This window comes from Lygodium microphyllum, chromosome 4, assembly GCF_053477565.2.
Source record: "Lygodium microphyllum isolate KBCC chromosome 4, Lygodium_microphyllum_v1.1.10, whole genome shotgun sequence".
NCBI classification, from domain to species: domain Eukaryota; kingdom Viridiplantae; phylum Streptophyta; class Polypodiopsida; order Schizaeales; family Lygodiaceae; genus Lygodium; species Lygodium microphyllum.
In genome coordinates, this window is record NC_141138.1 from 172,325,277 (window position 1) to 172,346,674 (window position 21,398).

Here is a 21,398-nt window from a genome sequence, read left to right on the forward strand (position 1 = left end):
ATAGGATCAAGGGCTCTATCAATCCTCTCCTTCTCTTCATCAATCTTTTTCGTCCTCGTGTCATCATATGTGACACCGGTTTATCCTTCACATGGACCCACGTTGGCAATGGCTTTTACCATCTTCTTCCATTGCTCTTGCTTTAGAACATCGAATGCAAGATTGCACTCAATCACCGTACATGCAATTTCAATGTCCGCAAGTTGTTGTCTTTCTCTAAGAAAGGCAACCGATCCACACACGACTGGGAGCTTGAGAGAGAGAGAGAGAGAGAGAGCTCCAACACCGCATGAGCCTCCACTCTTTGTCTTCTACTGAAGCTGGATGCGGATGTGGAGCCCCCACTATCAATGGTAAAAGCCTCTTCCGCATCGGTTGAAGATATGCCCACATTCAATGCTTCCTTGTTAGTAGGTATAGGAGTTGGTGCCGATAGGCCGCTTCCTCCTCTTGTAGATCAGCCTCTCATCTTAGCGAGAAACTCCTCCAGGATGTTTTGAGGGATCTCCTTGCATGGAGCAACTTACTCTCCCATCTTGGAAAGATATTGGAGAAGCTGAGTTGCACCGCTTGTATAGCGCTTCCTACAATACTCGCATGTCCAATGGTGGAAGTGGGACTTCTTTGTGTCCCTCTCCACATGGATCGCATGCAAATTGAAGGCCTCGTGCTTCTCATGAGTCATGGTGTCGATGACGGATAAAGAGGCGAGAGAGAGAGAGAGAGAGAGAGAGAGAGAGAGAGAGAGAGAGATGCTTGAGTCTCGACCCCTAAAACTAGTCTTGAAAGTTGTAACAGAGGGAGACTCAAGAGGCCCGAGGGTTGGGGTAAAGTTGAAAGCAAGAGTAAGAGAGTGGGGATGGGAGATGAGATTTGAGAATGGCAAATGCTTTGATAGGGTGCAGGAAAGAGAGGATGGGAGATGAGAATGATAAATCACAACTCCATTCAACATCCAAGAGAGGAAGATGAGAATGGTAAATGCTTGCTGAATTAGTGTGGAAGTATGGAGGAGAGGAGCACCTTTTGTAGATGAGAGAAGGGTCAAAGTTCAAACAATCAAAGAGGGATCAACAATCAAAGAGGGCTGCCAGTCAAAGAGAGCGCATAGCTAGAAAAGGGGTGGGATGAGGTATCCAAGGCTTCCCACCCCAAAAAGTGCCACAAAGGCAAGCGGAACGCACCGGATTAAAGGCAAGCGGAACGCGGGTCTTGGGACGCGCAGATGAGGTGGCCAAAAAGGACCTGTTTCAACATATGAATCCATATGGATATGTGCCGTGCGACATACGGAGACAACTATGTGGACCACCCTAAAATCCCAGAATGCCACCTGAGAGGAAACCTAGAAGATAGTTAGGAGACTAGATGAGCAGTAGAACTTCAAACACAACCTCGGGTGAGAAGCCACAAGCTCCATTACACCATGTTGAAAGGAATACGAAGGCCTAGTCACAAAGTTGCAGCTGAAAATCCAAGTGCCCTAATCAAAGATAGATCCTTTAAAGATTAGGAAGAAGTAGAGGAAAGGATTGCTCAAAAGAAAGCCACTCCTCAAAGGAACTATGAGAGTAGTACGGTTCCGCTCTAAAACTAGAGAAGTAGGAGCCCACTCTAAAGCTGAAGAAAAAGGAGATGCCCCCTTTGAGGGCAAAGGAAAAAGATCCCCCTTTGGAGCCCTCACTAAGAGAGATAGGGACTCCAACTCATGGATCACAAACTCCGAAGTAATCTGATGATGAAGGAAGTACCATAGATTGTGCCAAAGAAAGTATATGGGCTGGAAGGAGCAAAAGCTGAAGAGCACCCACCAAAGGTGTCTTCTTGAACCTAAGGAGAAGAGGGTGGGGTAGAAGGAGGCTCGAGGGGAGCCAAGGATGGGGAACAATCGTGGGCTCTCAATGAAGTGGACTGTGGAGGAGATGCGAGCCGTGGTAGCCATTTAACCCGAAAATGGATGGGGGAAACCTCCACGCAATGTGGTGGTCTCTAGGAGAACCTATTGCCTCAAGAGGTCTTAAAGCCTTTGTTTGTTCGTGAGGACTTAGTGTGTGTGTCGAACACGACTTATTGGCTTAAGCACACTAAGCTAAGAGCAGATGCACAACAATCTCTATGGCCCAAAAAGCATAGGTAGCACAAGGAGTGCTTGGTGGAAGACGCATATACTCCGATGGGGTAGGGAGCAAAGGTCAATGTCAACAATCTTCAAAGGTGTGACCGTTCTAGCCGTAGTAGAAGAACCCAGTAGACAAGCAATCTGGCAACGGAGATACCATGATACCGTAGAGCCAATAAAAGGGAGGGTGGAAGGGAGAAGAAGGATATCTCCTAGTGACGCAATGGAAGTAGTAAGGAAATCAAATGTGGATACCTTCACTGATGCAAAGGATCTTCACAGCTCACCGAGCGCTTCTAGCTCTGATACCATGTCAAGAAATGACTTGAGCAACCAAAGAGATAGTAGGGTTTGCAAGGAGAAACATAGTGTGTACGGCTGAGAGGAGGCGAAAAGAGAAACTCAGATGAATGAATGAAATAATGAAGTGAATCTGATACAAAATTAAAACCAAAAAAGAGATGAAGAAGAGAAACTGAAAGAAATGATGTGATTTCTCAACAAATACCATAGTGGCTACTTCTCCCTAGCTTTTTCAATTGGAATGCTTCACTCACTGCTACCACAATGGCTACTTGTCCCTAGCTCTTTCAACTAGAGTGCTTCATCATCATCCTTCTCCATGGTTCTCGGCACCACATAAAAGCCAACATCAAGTTTCTCTTTCTCCTTCACCATCGACATCCATGGTTGAGAGGGGTTTCCTACCCTTCACTTAGTACCTAAAGGTTCCGGCATTCGTCTTCAACATTTGTCTCCCTTCCCTATGTACTCACCCTTTGCATTGCATAATCATCATCTTTGTAAAAGGGTACTTGGGCAAGTGAACAATTTTCCCCAGGAGGGACACTATCCAAGTGGCATCTTGTTGCATGCGCGTTCTCATCATGTAGCATTCTTCTATGCACCTTGAGCGGATCCTAAGTTGTGTCCACCAGCAGTATATACCTCTACACCCCTCCCTTCATCATCAACACTCTCATGGGTGGTTAAATACATATTATTTGTTGTGGTAATTTGTGAGCCAACCATCCCTTCACCTCCCCCCATGGGCACAATTACTTCAAACCCACCACAAGAAAAGGAATTCCAAGTGGTTTAACATCACCTTTGCAAGTCTTGGTAGGTCACTAGGCAGTCAACAAGCACCCTTTGTTTGAGGCCTTGGCATCTCTGGCATTACCCTTTGGACTCTCAGGGTAAGATCACTATCGCCTCTAAAGTCTTGCTAGATTCTTAGACAGCCAATGTGTATCCATTGACCAATGCCCTGGCCACTTTAGGCTGGGATGTCTCAAGGCAAACATGAAGTGTACTATGCTTGCAATCTCTTTCTGCTTCCAAACTTGGGCCTAAGAGGGGGTGCTAAGGTAAAAAAGGAGCATTTCTTGTTAAACCTTAATTGGCTCATTAAAACAGCCCCAAAACTCAAACTTTAGCTCTAAAAAGAGTTTCTACGTCCCATAAGCAAACTTTCCTAGTTTGGTTGGTTCCTCATCTATAAATAGATGGCCTGCTTATCCACTTGCCATCCTATTTATTTGAGCTATCAATCTCCTTCATCTTGTGGCTTTCTAGTCTTCGCCTGACTGCTGCCACAAATACTTTGACCCCACACACCCTATCTGCAGCCTTCTCCAACCACTCTCACATAGTCAAGAGACCTCTCTATCAACTGGTGACTCGATTCCCGTACCGTTGTGTTTCTATTTCAGCCAGCTGCCCTGCTGTCCAGCATCACCTACATCAGTTTCTAGGCTGCATTTTGCAGTAGTGTAGGCCGCCTAGCATTCGACATCACTCTCCCAGCTATCACCCACCCATCTGCATACTGCTGTGTGTAACCAGCTGCACTGTTCTTTAAGCAAGACACTGCTGCATTTACCAGTTCCAGCCTTCCAGCCTGGTGCGTTTTGGTTTCCAGCCTGCTGCCTTGTCATTTTCAGGATCATCTCAGCTCCAATTTGTGGTTACAGCCCTGAAGATCCATCTTTGGTGGACGTCACTCTATGACTACTCCCCCAGCCCACTCCATGAGAGTCATCGGTTATTGGACAGCACTACTTGAGCATCTTCTACGCACATTCACTCATTTACACATTTACTTGAGGGTTGTCCTTCTTATTTGTTTGCATTTTTGCATTTTTGTCTGAGTTATTGTGTTATAGTCATGTTTGTACATTTTGTGTTTTCTCCATCCAAACCCTTAGCATACTTCACACATGGTCCATGATTAGAATCAATCAAGGAGGGTAGGACTAGGTCTAAGCGTCTAAGGGATTCCATTCCACTCCATGTTTCCTTAAATGAAGAAGGTAAGGTGACTCATCAACACAGAAGGGGGATCCCTGCTTTTGAGCAATCGACACGGTAATATAGTATGCTAAACAGGGATGTTTTGCAAAACTGGACTAGAGGACAGAGCATGACTCACTTGCAAGTAAATGGAGTTGAAAGCATCCACCACCTGATGGAACATTTCTAATACCAAAGGGTAGTGACCTGAAAGAACATGTCGTAGCTCCACATACTAGCATTGGTGAAAGGAAAGAGTTACTCAAGCAAGTATGCATCCTGTCCAATCTAGCCCAAGTTTCAAGATATTGAAGAGAAAAGTATGTACATTGTAAATCTAGGCTCTGGAGGTGAAGCCAAGACCACACATACATTTTCAATGATAAGGATTGCGCTACATGACCTAGGTGCCAGCTTCTTGGGTACGAAAGAAGACTTCAAAGAAACCCCTGGGATCCATAAATTTCCTCAACGAGAGGAGCCTGTAACTCTCCAATAGCAACATCATTATGCAAAACAGGGCCAGTAACCATGCCTGGATGCAGGCACTCAAGGAGTTCAGCCTGTAAAATAGAAGGCTGCAATTTGCCGCAGCACAATGTCTATCCCAAAACTGCCACTGCATATTCTCCTGTTAGCAAACTAGTTGCTTTATCTTCATTTGTATAAACATAATCACTCATCAGGCTATTAGCTTGAGAGAGCATACATTGAAACCTCTCATTTCTCTCTTGTTGAGGAGGCAGAGGGCCCCCCTTAGATTGAGGTGCCTCCAGAATGCTTGAGCCTGAAGGATTGACTGGCAACCTGCAGAGTTTGCAGGTTCTTTTGCTTCCCCATCATCATAAAAATCCGTAGGCTAGGAGTTGACGTCCAAATCCACAATGTCCTTCTCTATACCAGCATCAATGTGATGGTCAAGAGACTCCACATCAATGCCACCCAGGATATGCATTGCAGGTAGACTATCAGAATCAACCCATAAATCATTGTAAAGCTTGAATTCAAGTGCATGATGCTGTCTACTGCCACAGAAAAAGGCACCCCAAAGACCACTCAAAAGAGGCTTTCCTTAGGGACTATCCTGAACAAAAGAACCTACAACAATCTGAATAACACCACACAGTAAAGAGATAAGCCTGTCCCAGGAAGAAGCACACAGCCACATCAAAGCCACATTGTGGCACAGTTAAAACAGGGCCCACAAGCCCTGGAACAGCAGACATCCATTTGCACAGTGCAGAACAGCAGTCACACAACTCATAACTCATAACATCTCTCTCTCTCTCTCTCTCTCTCTCTCTCTCTCTCTCTCTCTCCGCACACACACACATATATATATGTATGTAACAAAGGAAATTGTCGTATGCCATAAGACCAAATCCTCCCGGGGGAGAAGTCCTGCATGCTGCACCATATCAAGCTACCACTAAAGAGGGCCTTTCAATTGAGCAATGTGACTTTGAATACCTGAATGGGAGTCAAAAATGAAGGCATTCCAGATGACCTAGCTATGCCAACATCCCCCGAGCATAGAAAGACAGGGATGTTGTGGTTGTAAGGTGGCCATGGGCTTCACCTTGGCCAAAACCCAAGAACAGATGATTGTACATTGACATGTCACCCCAAGCATGTCTAGCAACTGGGCAAGAGAAAGATGAACAAGATTCTCATCACGTGGTACAAAAGACACATCTATGAGTGGAGATCTTGCAACCATGCATCATATCCCTTGTGGGAAGACCCCCAATAAAATAAGAAGCCTCTTTATCAAAACTTTCTCCTAGTAAAGAAGCTTAGACCTCCACAATTGAAGCAACTAATCAAGCAATTGAGCTTCACTATCCCAAGTACACTGAACTTTATTTGCTTTTGTAGTCACCCATCTCTTATCCTCAATCATTTTATGATAAACCTAATAAGCTAATTGTTTCAAAACATTGAGCCCATTGAGCCTTGCGTGCCACTCCATCACATATATCACCAAGAGAAGTCATTCAAAAGGCCAAAACCCATGGAAGACATTAATTGTCAAAGAAAGGACTAACATTATCAAAAGCTTTTTCAACATCCAGTGGAATGATAACAACTTGCTAACCTGAAGATTTCAAATAATCTATCCCCAATTGAACATTCAAAATATTATGTATAATATTCTACCCTTAATGAAACCATATTGCCACTACTGAATCAACTATGAAAAACTTTCTAAAGCTTGTAAGCAATGATCTTGGAGAAGATTTTATGCAGCAATCCCATAACAGAGGGTCTCCACTACTACAGCAAAGCCCTAGGGGAAGGAACCTTTAGTAGCAACCAAAGCACTCCAATCTTCCAATCAGCTGGCATCTAGCCTATTCTCCAAACTTACTGACAAAGTCAAGCCAATTGGTCCTTGAGCTTATCAATATAAGCTAAGAATCATCCATTCATCCCATCCACGGCACCTCCCGTGCACAAAATGTGACAAGACTTCTTCCAGCTCTACCTCAGTGATATCTACCTCCATAAAATTTGCCCATTCAAGAATTACTTGGTCTCACTCCATAATATAATGATGAGTAGCATTAATAACATTAGTGAGAGGTTCCAATAAACCCAACAAAGTTTTATAGTAATCTGGGCACATCTGGATGATATTTTGAGGCTCCTTAACCATAGTCTCTTGAGTATCCAACTGGCACACAAACTTTTTGTGTGCATGTTTTTGATGGAGGCAAGCCAATTGTTGTCATGCAAAGCATCTAATTAAGCAAGTAGTTTATAGTTTGCATACTAATCATCTTGAAAAAGGCATGAATTCTACAATACAACCACTTCCAACGAGTGGCCAAGTCATTAGAATTATCCCCATCCTATTGCAAGGTCACACAATGCTCCAACAAAGATTGAAACTACTACAATTCGGCTCTAAAAATGGGTGTCCCATGTACGTTCTCCCAAAAAATCAACCATGCATCCACACCCTTAGAGGGGGACTGCCTACCAAACAAAGCAATCAATCATAGCATATGCTATGAGAACTGATCATGCAACAAAATAGGCTGATTGAGTCACAAAGGTAAATCACTAGCATCCACTAGCTAATGGACCATTTCTAAGACCAAAGGGTAATGATCTGAAAGGACATGTTGTCTCTCTACCCACATATTCAGAACTACAAGAAGGAAAGAGTCACCCTTCCAAATATACATCCTATCCAATCTAGCCCAACTATTGAGATGTTGAAGAGAATGGCATGTAAATCCACACTCAAAAGGATGGAGCCAAGACCACATATCTTGTTTCAATGAGGAAGCTACCAAAGCATCCCAGCCCTGGCGCTCAAGGCCATCCATCATAAAATGAGGCAAAGTTACTTGCACTAAATGCTTGCAAGTCTTGAAGTCACCCATCACAAACCCTTGATGGGCCATAGAGAGACACTATGGGTCCTCCCAAAGCTAAACAATGATCTCGAGATGCACCTCAAGCATCTTCATGAAGTAATGATGGCTACAATGAAGAGTGACTAGCCAACATGACCCTGAACCCCAAACTAATTCATGTTGTTCCACGATGGCCCATGGAGAAATTCCAAGATATTCTTAGGCAAGCTTGTCCCATTTGGATCTAAAGTATGGATATGGAACAACATGAACTAGTACGGATATGAAATTCCAAGTTCTTAAAGTATGGAGAGAGAGAGAGAGAGAGAGGTGTCCTAGATATGGCCCATGGGGGAATTCCAAGATATTCTTGGGCAAGCTTGTCCCATTTGGGTCTAAAGTATGGATATGGGTATACTAGTTGGATATGGAATTTCCTGCATGATCTGAGCACAAGTGTCTAAAGTATGAAAAAGCACCTTAAAAAACCCATTGGGCCCATCATAAATCTCCTCAACAATGCTAACTACACAACCATAGTAAAGCATAAACCAAGCCGAAACCATGGCTGAATTGTCAATGGCATTCAGTACACATGCTGCTGTCCATAGAACCAGCTGAATACCACTGAAACTAATGATCATACACTGAAAACTAGCACTCAGTAATCAATCTCTCATGATCATAACTTGATGCAAATGTACAGTTTCAGAGCTGCAGTGAAAACCATACCCATCTACATACATACCACAGTAACTAGTACACTGAATAGTGACCTCATGGAAAAAATACTGTCAGCACAGTACCTTGGATGCATGCTAAATACATCCGAGATCCACTATACACAAGAGCAGTCCATTCCTGGAGGAGTGGAAGTGCTACCTCCCCCTTGAGTATCAGGTGGTACTCTGAACCCTTGCCCTGCTAAACCTGAAAGAGCCCGATCCAAAGTCGGCTCTAACTGAAAGGCATCAAGGTAAAGCTGCAACAACTGAGGATGGTCTGCCAAGTCATCCATTTAGCATCCATTGGTGAACAGTTGTGAAACTTCACCCAATAGCTTATGGAAGCTTTACCTTTGCCCTTTTCTCTTTATGTGCCAAAATCTGCTCACATACCAATATCTCATTCAGCTCCTCTACATTGGACTGAATTTCAGCAGATACATCCCTAAGCACATCAGCATAAAAAGGCCTCAACGAGCTCACATGAAAGGCATAGTGTACCCGCTAGTGTAAAGGCAATTTCCATGATAGCCAGCATTAAACAGAGCATTTGCATGACCAGCACTTATTCCTTGAGCCCCAAAAGCACGACGCGGTACCGATGCTTGCCTATATGCGTGATTTTGCACACCAGGCATCATACCGATGCCGCCATACATCGGATTATGCATTCCATGAGCCATACCCGAGTACATTGGGTTATGCAAGCCATGCATTGGTTGCTGAAAGTTATGGGAAAGAGTGCCATACATTCCCACATTCGGTCGCTCACCCACCATAGCATGAAAAATTGTGCTACCACCAAAGTAAGCTGGCTGCCCCAAATTCTCATGCAAACCTTGCTGTCCAAAAACCATAGGATTAGCATTTACATTATGAACTTGCATTTGTATTTCTTGCCCAACTGGCACCAACTGCTTTTCACCATGAGCATCTTTAGGAGCATCTTGAGAAGGCTTTGGCTTGTTCTTTGGCGCATCTTGCTGTCCCGAAGTTCTAGAAGAGGATTTTCTCTTCTTGCCCTTGTTGTCCTTCGTAGGAGTGTTCAAAAACCGAGTAAATTGAGGATCTTTTGCCAATTCAGCAAAGATATTGGCTGCTGCTCTCATTCGATTCTTGAATGCATCATCGAGTTCCATTTCCCCTTGTTGATCATCATCCTCTTTCTGCATTGAGAGTCCAACATCTTGGCCTTCAGCCACATTTTCAGCATGTTGTCCATGATTCGTGCCTTGTCCAAGATCAGGCATTGCATTTCCTTCTTCCCCATGTGAATGTGCATCATGAGAGGCATCATTACTACTTGATTGCATCCCACTATATGAAGACATCTTATGGTAATTTCTCAGCTGAGCACAAAGATTAGCACTAGCACAAAGATTTGGCTTGCAATCAAGTGCCTCGGGCCCACCAAATCAAGAGATTTGATGTATCCCGGCAACGGAACCGTGGAACCAGCCTTCCTTCTTGGAATGGGTCGTAATAACCTGATTTAAGAGTTAATTACAGCAACAAATAAATGCACATAAAATGAAATACACACTTTACCATAACATTCTTGGACAGTAGACACCTTGTTGGCCCCAAAACTGGTGCCCCTTGCGGTATTTCTTTAGCTTTCATTCAATTGGAAGGAGTACGACTTGAGATTCTTCAATCTCCTCCTGCTAACCAATTGCTCTTGCTGTCATAAATGACCAACAAGCCTTTTGGGTCATTTGCCCCTTGATTCACCCAGGACTTTTCCCATTTGACCCTTGGCTGGCCAAATGCTGCCCCAAATCAATTTGGGATGGGCAATGACCATCAAGCCTTTTGGGTCATTTGCCCCTTGATTCACCCACGACTTCTCCAATTTGACCCTTGGCTGGCCAAATGTTGCCCCAAATCAATTTGGGATGGGCTGGCTCCTGAAATCCCTTGATAATCTTAAATTATCAACTACTGATTTCAGTCCCTTGAGCCTTCAATCTCTGGCACGGATCCCAACGTGGCTGCTAAACCCTAATTTCTGCTGTAAATTAGGATTTACTGCAGAAATTACAGATCAGCCCACCAAAAATGGCTGAGATCTCCTCCAAATGGCTGAGGATTGCTGAGAATGACTGAGCATAGGCTGAAGGAGATGAGAGAATGCTGTAGAGAGAGAAAATTTTGAGATTTGTCGCGAAGAACTGATCAAAATCAGCTGCTGCCCTGCTATACTAGCCCCAAATGGATGCACCAACAACAATAGGAGCATCAGAGACTGTGATCTTCAGGAGAAAGTGCATCAGCCGCAATTGCCAGCTTCCCAAGGTCAAGAATATGCAATCTCCACCACCAAAATGGTCTCCAATGGCTGGGAAATGGCCCCAAAAGCTGGTAGCAACAATCCAAAACCTCTTTCCAACAGCTCCAAAATGAAAAAACGAGATTTCCCTCTCCCTTCAGCCCTATTTAGCCTTTCCACCACTTGCATGGGAAAATTTTGCCAAGTGGCAGCTTTCTTAATCCATTTTCAGCAATTTCCAGCCATTTAATTAATTTTCAGAATTAATTAATTGTGAAAATTAATTCAACCCTTAATCCATGCCCAAAAAATTGACCTTGCCCATCCAAAAATTAATTGGCTAGGCCATTTACAACCCAAAGTGGCCCCATGCATTAATTGACCCTTGGACAAGCATTAATCCATTAATTAATGCCTAGTCCCTAGTGTCACCACTGACACTTAATGGCCAATTAATGGTCCTAGGGGCAAGCTGACACCAAAATTCACCTAGAATCTAACAAGTGTAACTTGTTACAACTTTTGCCTTTGACACCCATCTTTTTCACAGGGTCCTTCAGCCTTCAACTGTGAAAAAGTAGCTTGCACCTCACATGTGCAACACATGTGCATCTTTTGATTGCACATTTGATTAATCCTTTAATCAAATGTCAATTAAACATAAGCAAAGCATCAAATTTTCACGTCCTCATGCCAGACCACCCCCTTGAAATCCTTGCAATTGTCCTCGATTGCACTATAATGTGTCAAAGCAAACAATTTTGCACTGGAATTTTCACAAGGCATCATAGTCAACACAACATTGGCCACTATTGGCTAACTATCTCTTATGCCCACCATTTGCTGAAAATTTCCAGCCAGCATAAACATAGCATAAAGCTCAACAATAGTCCAGAACTGTTGCCAAAAACTCATCAGATGCATCCCAAACTCTTATTTCTCAACAGTGCTGACTACACAACCATAGTAAAGCATAAACCAAGCCGAAACCATGGCTGAATTGTTAATGGCATTCAGTACACATGCTGTTGTCCAAAGAACCAGCTGAATACCACTGAAAATAATGATCATACACTGAAAACTAGCACTCGGCAATCAATCTCTCATGATCATAACTTGATGCAAATGTACAGTTTCAGAGCTGCAGTGAAAACCATACCCATCTGCATACATAACACAGTGACTAGTACATTGAATAGTGACCCCATGGCAAACATACTGTTAGCACAATACCTTGGATACATGCTAAATACATCCGAGATCCACTATACACAAGAGCAGTCCATTCCTGGAGGAGTGGAAGTGCTACCTCCCCCTTGAGTATCAGGTGGTTCTCTGAACCCTTGCCCTGCTAAACCTGAAAGAGCCCGATCCAAAGTCGGCTCTAACTAAAAGGCATCAAGGTAAAGCTGCAACAACTGAGGATGGTCTGCCAAGTCATCCATTTAGCATCCATTGGTGAACAGTTGTGAAACTTCACCCAATAGCTTATGGAAGCTTTACCTTTGACCTTTTCTCTTTATGTGCCAAAATCTGCTCACATACCAATATCTCATTCAGCTCCTCTACATTGGACTGAATTTCAGCAGATATATCCCTAAGCACATCAGCATAAAAAGGCCTCAACAAGCTCACATGAAAGGCATAGTGTACCCACTAGTGTAGAGGCAATTTCCATGATAGCCAGCATTAAACGGAGCATTTGCATGACCAGCACTTATTCCTTGAGCCCCAAAAGCACAACACGGTACCGATGCTTGCCTATATGCGTGATTTTACACACCAGGCATCATACCGATGCCGCCATATATCGGATTATGCATTCCATGAGCCATACTCGAGTACATTGGGTTATGCAAGCCATGCATTGGTTGCTGAAAGTTATGGGAAGGTGTGCCATACATTCCCACATTCGGTCGCTCACCCACCATAGCATGAAAAATTGTGCTATCACCAAAGTAAGCTGGCTGCCCCAAATTCTCATGCAAACCTTGCTGTCCAAAAACCATAAGATTAGCATTTACATCATGAACTTGCATTTGCATTTCTTGCCCAACTAGCACCAACTGCTTTTCACCATGAGCATCTTTAGGAGCATCTTGAGAAGGCTTTGGCTTGTTCTTTGGCGCATCTTGCTGTCCCGAAGTTCTAGAAGAGGATTTTCTCTTCTTGCCCTTGTTGTCCTTCGTAGGAGTGTTCAAAAACCGAGTAAATTGAGGATCTTTTGCCAATTCAGCAAAGATATTGGCTGCTGCTCTCATTCGATTCTTGAATGCATCATCGAGTTCCATTTCCCCTTATTGATCATCATCCTCTTTCTGCATTGAGGGTCCAACATCTTGGCCTTCAGCCACATTTTCAGCATGTTGTCCATGATTCGTGCCTTGTCCAAGATCAAGCATTGCATTTCCTTCTTCCCCATGTGAATGTGCATCATGAGAGGCATCGTTACTACTTGATTGCATCCCATTGTATGAAGACATCTTACGGTAATGTCTCAGCTAAGCACAAAGATTAGCACTAGCACAAAGCTTTGGCTTGCAATCAGGTGCCTCGGGCCCACCAAATCAAGAGATTTGATGTATACCGGTAATGGAACCGTGGAACCAGCCTTCCTTCTTGGAATGGGTGGTGATAACCTGATTTAAGAGTTAATTACAGCAATAAATAAATGCACATACAATGAAATACACACTTTACCATAACATTCTTGGACAGTAGACACCCTGCTGGCCCCAAAACTGGCGCCCCTTGCGGTATTTCTTTAGCTTTCATTCAATTGAAAGGAGTACGACTTGAGATTCTTCAATCTCCTCCTGCTAACCAATTGCTCTTGCTATCATAAATGACCAGCAAGCCTTTTGGGTCATTTGCCCCTTGATTCACCCAGGACTTCTCCAATTTGATCCTTGGCTGGCCAAATGCTGCCCCAAATCAATTTGGGATGGGCTGGCTCCTGAAATCCGTTGATAATCTTCAATTATCAGCTGCTGATTTCAGTCTCTAAAGTCTTCAATCTCTGGCACGGATCCCAATGTGACTGCTAAACCCTAATTTCTGTTGTAATTAGGGTTTACTGCAGAAATTACAGATCAACCTGTGAGATGGAAGGATCGAGGTGCAACTGAGATTCAGTAGACAGTGTGAGAGTGAGAGACAGAGTGAAGCACGACACCCAAGAGAATAGATTGAAAGAGTGTGTCCAGAAAGTACAAAGTACAACCCTTAAACTTAGGGTTGTAGGGGGTGTTCACACCCGACACACACCAAGTGCCCATAAGTGTGTAACATAAGCGCATAAGCACATACAACAATAAGACTATAAGTCTGGGGGAAAAAACCTCTCCTACCGAGAGTAAAAAGTGCCCCAGTGTCCTACTGATCACCGACACTCCCATATGAGCATAGGCGTAAGTGAGGCGTGAGTCAAATACCCAACAAACCCCCCTAAAGTGAAGAGTGATCAAGAGTACAAGGATCATCCGCCTCCAAAGGATATCAAATTTAAAGCATCGCGAAATGCTTCAAATTTGTCACGAGGAAGAGCTTTGGTGAAGATGTCTGCCACATTACTGGTGGTAGGACAATAGACAAGGCTGATATCACCTACATATAGCCTCTCTCTGACAAAGTGATAATGGATCTCAATGTGTTTCGTGCGAGCATGAAACACTAGGTTCTGTGCCACTACAATGGCACTCTAATTGTCAGTGGACAAAGGAGTAGGCTCCGTAACAGATACATCCAAATCAGCTAGCAAGTGTCTAAGCCATACGCATTCAACTGTGGTAGTGAAAGCTCCCTTGTATTCAGCTTCACATGACGATGTGGCAACAGTGGATTGTTTCTTGCTAAGCCAAGAAATGCAAGAAGAGCCAAGAAAGAAACAATTGCCACTAGTGGAGTGACGTGTATCATAATCACCAGCCCAATCAGAATCACTGTAAGCATGTAACTGTAGTGGTCTCCCCTTGGCATAAAACAACCCAAGAGATCGAGTACCCTGCAAGTAGCAAAAAACATGCTTGACAGCTCGCCAATGTGACATACGTGGCTGATGCATATACCTGCTCAAAGCTGAAACTGCAAACTGTATGTCCGGCCTAGTGTTGCATAGATAGATAAGACATCCAACTGCAGGAGCATATGTATGTATATCAAACAAATCACTGTCATCATGTAATGACAGATTCAGTCCAGGTTCCATGGGAGTACAAACTGGCTTGCAATCCTATAAGCCAAACTTCTCAAGAAGCTGCCCAATATACCTTGACTGTGATAGCCCAATACCTCGAGCATCATGTATGAACTGGATGCCCAAGTAGTAATGCAAAACTCCCAAGTCAGACATGTCAAAAGTTTGCTGCAAATTTTGTTTGAATGCTGAAATCTGATCAGCATGTGTTCCAGTGAGCAAAAGGTCATCAACATAAAGACATATAATCAACATAGATCCCCCCTTCTTTACATACGTAAAGGGTAGACTCAGGAGTCAGATGAGCTGTTTAGAAACCCCTAACCAAGCAAGAAAGCATCTATTTTTGCACAAGCTCTAGGAGCTTGTTTCAAACCATATAGTGCCTTTTTGAGCTTGCATACCAAATGTTCTGAGCCTTCAACTGCAAAACCAATGGGCTGCTGTACGTAAACTTCCTCCTGAAGTTCCCCATGTAAAAATGCAGTCTTGATATCTAGCTGATGCACTGTCCAACCATAATGTGCAGCCAAAGAAATCATAGACCTGATAGTCGTCATACGGGAAGTAGGAGCAAATGTCTCCTCATAATCTATGCCCTTTTTCTGTGCATAGGCTTTAGCTACAAGCCATGCCTTGTATTTATCAATGGATCCATCTGCTTTCCTTTTCAGTTTGTAGACCCATTTCGTTCCAATGGCTTTCTTCCCAAATGGCAAGGACACCAGATCCCAAGTTTGATTCTTAGTAATAGAATCTAATTCAGCTTGCATTGCTGCCATCCAATGCACACTGTGTTGTGCATCCTCATAACATTCAGGCTCTTCATTATCAAAAGTACTTGCTGCCATAACAAACTCCATGGTATGTGCTGAATCATGTAAACGAGTTTGCCTTCTAGTACGACCAGCCATGGATGCATCCAAAGGACTATCTTGCATAGTCTGCAAATACCATCTAGGTAACTGTCTAGCATCCTGATTGTGTGCAAGCTCTTGCTGAATTTCAGTTTCAGCATGATGCTGAATATTCCGATCAGCCAATGGCTGAATTTCTACCCTTTCCATAGGAGCAGCTGGCTGAACATTAGGTTCATTTTCTGAAGCTCCAGCTGAATCACCAAAAGTAATGGGCAACAGCCCTTCAAAAACATCATGGGGGTGGTTTAGAGAGAATGTGCTCACAAGTGCAGTTCCAGGAACCCCGCACCAAGCTATGGCTCTTTGATACACTAGTCACATCCAGACTATTCTATGGAGTACAAATATGGCGGCCCAATCTTGACCACCATAGCAGATCTATCAGGACACACTTATGATAGTTGGAGGTCAATGGAGAAACCCCTAGTGTCCATGATATCTAGGATGATCAAATGTAAGGCCTTGGTTCCACATGAGATCATCAGAGTTAAGCTAGCAACTACACTAATTGTGGTTGAGGCTCTCACCCAATCAGTTGCACACATACATAGCTTACAGGTCTTACCCAGACACAGATATGCACGGTTGGCTCTTGAGTCCTCCACATAGCTTGCCAAAGAGGATGATACTTCATGTTGGTATATACGAATGTCAGCCTGGTTTGAGCTACATGGCTTTAGCATAAACAAGTTACCCCCCTTCCATTACTCCCTTGATGCACCATCTCTTGATTTGAGTAGATTAGAGATTCACATGATCATTAGGATGGGTCTTACCTAGTTGGATATCAAGCAAACATGGTTGATACCAAGGCAAGAGCTAGGAACAAAGATGGCTTCCTACCATGAGCATTCCCTTCATACTACAAACGATGGATTTATTCTTCGCCCGAGATACATGGACACCCACCTTTCCCATCAGATGTACTATTGGCCATTTGTGCACCCCCTCACATCAGCTAGAGATTGAGACTAGCAGATATAGATTCATCCCACCGAAGGAGCGCATATGCCAGATATGTCAGTTAGAGCCAAAGGCAGAGGAACACTATATCTACAACTACTGCCCAGCGTATCATGAGATCCGTGGCCATTTCCACTATCTCTTTAGAAATGGATTTGGATCACTATCTTAAGTCACGGATTTTACCGATTAGCGATGGGTTGGCCTCTTTCTCCTTGAAATACGAAGGCTTCATGACATGCATCTCAAGAGTACAACTGCTCCAAGACACCAAGGCCCTTTGCAAATGCAACTCATAGACATCTTTGCAAAGGAGACTCAGCAGACTTCAATACAATTACAACCCCAATCTACACAAGAGAGACTCTCACTGCCATAATCCACACACAAACAAGGAGAACTGATTGATCGGGCCATTCACCTTAGCCAAGGTCCAAACGTCCTAAGCCTCGACACTGACACCAATGACGCCTTCATAGGCAGATACAAGGGATTTTTGCTCGGGCTAGAGCTAGGCCCTCCATAGCCACATGAGATTGTACCATCTCGAGCTCATTGTTACTAGATAGAGCTCTATGTTTTAAAGATAGCCATAGTTAGTTTCCTTTCTTATTTTGCTTTGTCCTACATATTTTGCCCAGCCAGCTGTACCATCATGCACATGATAGTAACTCATAGTCTCAAAGGTCATTTTGGCCTTTTGTAGATGTTAATATATCATTCTCTCTCTCTCTCTCTCTCTCTCTCTCTCTCTCTCTCTCTCTCTCTCTCTCTCTCATGCATATCCAACTAGGATACCCTTGGCTAGCAATTGAAGCAAGAGGTTCATAATATGTGAAAATGATTTATGTCATGGGTGACACATTCACAATAGCCTTGCAATCATCTCAAAGATCAACCACTACAATGGTGACTTAAATCAAAATGAAAGCCTCTTACCATGAGCAATCTTGTGCTTGGTCTAGCATTCCTTAGTGTTATTGTCCATTCCCTACACATGATATTCTCTTTTTGCCATTTGAGTAATCATTCCACCTTCTAAAGCTGCCTCTAGATAGATAGCTGACTACTAGAGGACATGGTGGTTGTATTAACAATGGCATCAATCATAGGGTCGGACCAACTCATTTGCAAGTAGGGGAGGTTGTAACAGAACAATAATTTTCTGAAGTTGCTTATGTTTCAATGAGTGCATGCATGTGGCAAAATGGTGCACGTCAGCATTTTTTAAGGTAAGGTGACTGATTTGATCTCCAAGGGCGGGGCACACTGACAGGTACTGAGCACCAGTTTACTAGGAAGGGAACAGTATCATAGCTTGCAACCTGAAATCTAACCTCCAACTCTAAAATCCAAGCAAGCATGTCACATTTGAGAAAATGTGACTAGGTACATGACGAACACATGGGTGTCAAGTGAAGAGATACCGATACCATTTACCTGCAAAAACTCCATTGAAAGGTAATATGCCTGCTTGGGGTTCTCCTTCTCAAAATGTTTGTATGTCTCGTTCCATCTTTCAATCAAAGTGTCTCGTAGGCTCTGAGCTGTTGCAACGTATGCCTGCTTCAACTCAAACTTGAAGGGAGAAAAGGGAGAGGTGTACTTGGCATGATGAGTGATACTGGAGGCAATGGCATCCGGAGAGGCAAGACCTGGGACAGAAGGCGATCCTGCACAATGCCAAAAGAATGGGCGAAACAGAAAATCATCACGGAGGTGTAAGAGTTTCTAAGAGTTTGTGATTTACATCCGAGCGCGTTCGCGTGTGTGTGTGTGTGTGTACGTACGTAAGTAAAAGGAAAACCGTGCTTAGCAAGTGGACGTGGTACGGGCGAGTGCATGTTCACGCACCGTTTTGAAGAGCTTGCTTTGGCCGCGGTTCACTTGTAACGGCACGAATGGCTGCGGACGACGAGGAATGGCGGCGGGAAAGGTGGGGAGATCGCAGAGGGAAGAGGTGGAGCCTGAGGGATTCGCCGATGATGCTGCCGCTGGGATCGTTGCATCGCCGGCGCAGAAGAGAGCATAGACTGGAGGCGCCGCTGCGCATTGCGTCGGCCGCACCTTGCGGGCATGGTTGCTGATTTGAGAGGTTGTGGGAGTACTGAGAAGAGAGGGGAGAGGCAACAAGGGACGAAGCGGCGGCGGCCATGGCCACCTGCTGTTGCTACACTCAGAATGAGAATGAGAATGGAAAATGATAATGAGAGAGAGTGTGTGTGAGTGAGGATGTAGGTAGGCGATGAAGATATGAGAATATGAGAGAGAGAGAGAGAGAGTATAAGGCTTAAGGACGTAGGCGATGATGGGGACGGGTTGTGGCGATTGGGAGCAAAAAATATCTCCCGGTGGCTACCTATACATATGTAGTTAATAGGATGTGTGTGTGTGTGTGTGTGTGTGTTGTTTTGTGAGGATTCCGGATCGCCGACGGGCCCGCTTTCATTTTCAGGCAAGCAAAAACAAAAAGGTCGCCCCCTCTCAAGTCAGACCGCTTTGCACGCCGCGCCACCTTTATTCAGCTCTCACGTCCACATTTTTCATCAGCCCGAGCCGATGCCCACTTGAGTCTTTTTTTGGTCCTCTCCCCAAAGCATTGCGGTCCAAGCGGATGGCCCAAACCCAACAAAAAAAAAAAGAGCAAATATGGCCAAGAATCACAAATTTACTACTCTTTGTGCCCCATCCGGAGGAGTTCTTGGAAGCTAGCACTTAAATTTTCCATCACAATCACGAAAATCAAAATCACAGATTGGAACATGCAAGGTGTGTGTGCTAATCTCAAGAAGAGGGGTCCGGATGTGCAAATTCTAGCCCAACATAGGCATGATATGATTGCGCTTTAGGAATTTAGTAAGCTAGGTGATAACCATGGCATATATTTAAATGAATGATTTTCCAGGTTTTTCTGATGTCCCTTTCCACGGTACAAGGATACCATCATATTTTGCAAAATTTGGCTCAATCCTTCTTGTCTGTTCTCCAATGAGAATGATATCTTACTTGCCATCGAAATCTCTTTTGTGGGCATTGATGTGAGCATGTACTGTGCTCCGAACATCAGTCATGAGAGAAGGCATCTATGGATTAAAATGCGTTTGTGGCTCCATTCGATGACTAATTTTCATATTCTTTATGGCTTTTCACTCTTTTTTCATTTTCCAATTTGAATAAACTTAGATGTAGTTACTCTCCAGAATGATCTTCTTCATGCTATGCTTGCTATTCCTTGGGAATGAATCCTTTCAACTCTTCTTCAAAACATTCAAAAGTTTATTTAGAAGTAAGAGGAGCTCAAGATCTAAGAGCCTTAAGTTTGGTGGAAGCAAATAGGGAGTATCCCTTTATTAAGAGGAAATGGGAAAGGCAAAGTCAAAGAAGGTCAAAGCAAAGCATAAGAGCTACACATTATGTTTGGAAGAATATTAATTTTGGAGAGTTTCAATGTATTATTATTGGGCATTTGTATCATTTCACAAACATATCATTATCATGATTGTATTATTTTATAAAGCCCAAGCTCACTACACATATGCACATTGTATTATCTCCTATAATTGTATTTATTGCACTTGCAACTCTTGTGTGGATCATGTACATAAATATGTAATTGCAATAGCATAAGTGAGGTCTAATTAGGCTAAGGCACAAACACGCATTAAGCAATGCCCAACCAAGGGTCCACAAAGTGGGTGGGAAGCCTAACAAAGGATGTAAACCCTAATTTATAGTGGTGGAACCCGTAAAACAGAAAAGAGATACAAACCCTAAAACGCAATTGAGGTGTCACCCTAGACGAGGAACCTAACCTTGACCCTAATATTGGTCTATATAAAGATGGGGGGTCTCATTCATATTTACCCTTTTGGTGCATCTATAATGCAAAAGCTCTACCAATGCACTATTGAGCAACCATTTACTCCTTCTATTCTATCACCTTATCTCCATTATGTGTGTGTGTGTGTGTGTGTGTGTGTGTGTGTGTGTGTGTGTTTGAGCAAAGAACTAGATCAAAAAAGCTCTACATGAGCTTATTATTATTAGCTTCTCTTATTGTTTGCATACTTGGTGGTAGACCTAAAGGAGCAATGGTATCAAATCGTGTTGTCTGAGTCATGAAATCATCTTTGAGTCTTCAAGATTTTTGACCACAATATGGGGAAGGTAAGTTAGTGAGTTCACTACACCTCGAAGCTAGTCTTGTATTCTTGCTTTCTTGGTTTAGAGAGGAGGATACATTGTTCGTTAAAATGGATTGTCAAGAAGATAAAGTAAAAGATTATCACCAATGCAAATCCAAAAGATGGTACAACCGCCTTCTCACACTCCTATTGCACAATGGACTAGAAGGCTTGGTGTCAAGTGTAGTAAGGATCAATTGGGGGGGTTGATTGATTATATTTGCATCTAGCACAGTCCAAAGTGTACATGGCTAGGTAGGAAGGTGGAAAAGGTGATAAGGAGAAAGAGAAGTGAGCTTGGATGAAGTAGAGAAGAAGGACCAAAAAAAAAAATAAACTTGTTAGGATTAACAAAGA

At 43.4% G+C, this 21,398-nt stretch overlaps 1 protein-coding gene across 3 annotated transcripts in view; it reads right to left on the minus strand.

Moving 5' to 3' along the window:
• LOC148037912 (Glycosyl transferase, family 35) overlaps positions 1–19,176 on the minus strand; it is a 76,934-nt gene extending 57,758 nt beyond the window's left edge. For 2 of the 3 annotated variants that reach the window (XM_087676920.1, XM_087676919.1), the window contains exons 1-2: positions 18,712–19,171; positions 18,298–18,530 (exon numbers count right to left, since the gene is read on the minus strand). In XM_087676920.1, the coding sequence (XP_087533046.1) occupies positions 18,298–18,530; positions 18,712–19,012 (534 nt within the window). In that variant the 5' untranslated portion in view covers positions 19,013–19,171. Of the gene's footprint in view, positions 1–18,297; positions 18,531–18,711 lie in introns of all 3 variants that reach the window. The other variant, XR_015690732.1, reaches the window with a different exon arrangement.
• Between the last annotated feature and the right edge of the window lie 2,222 nt (positions 19,177–21,398).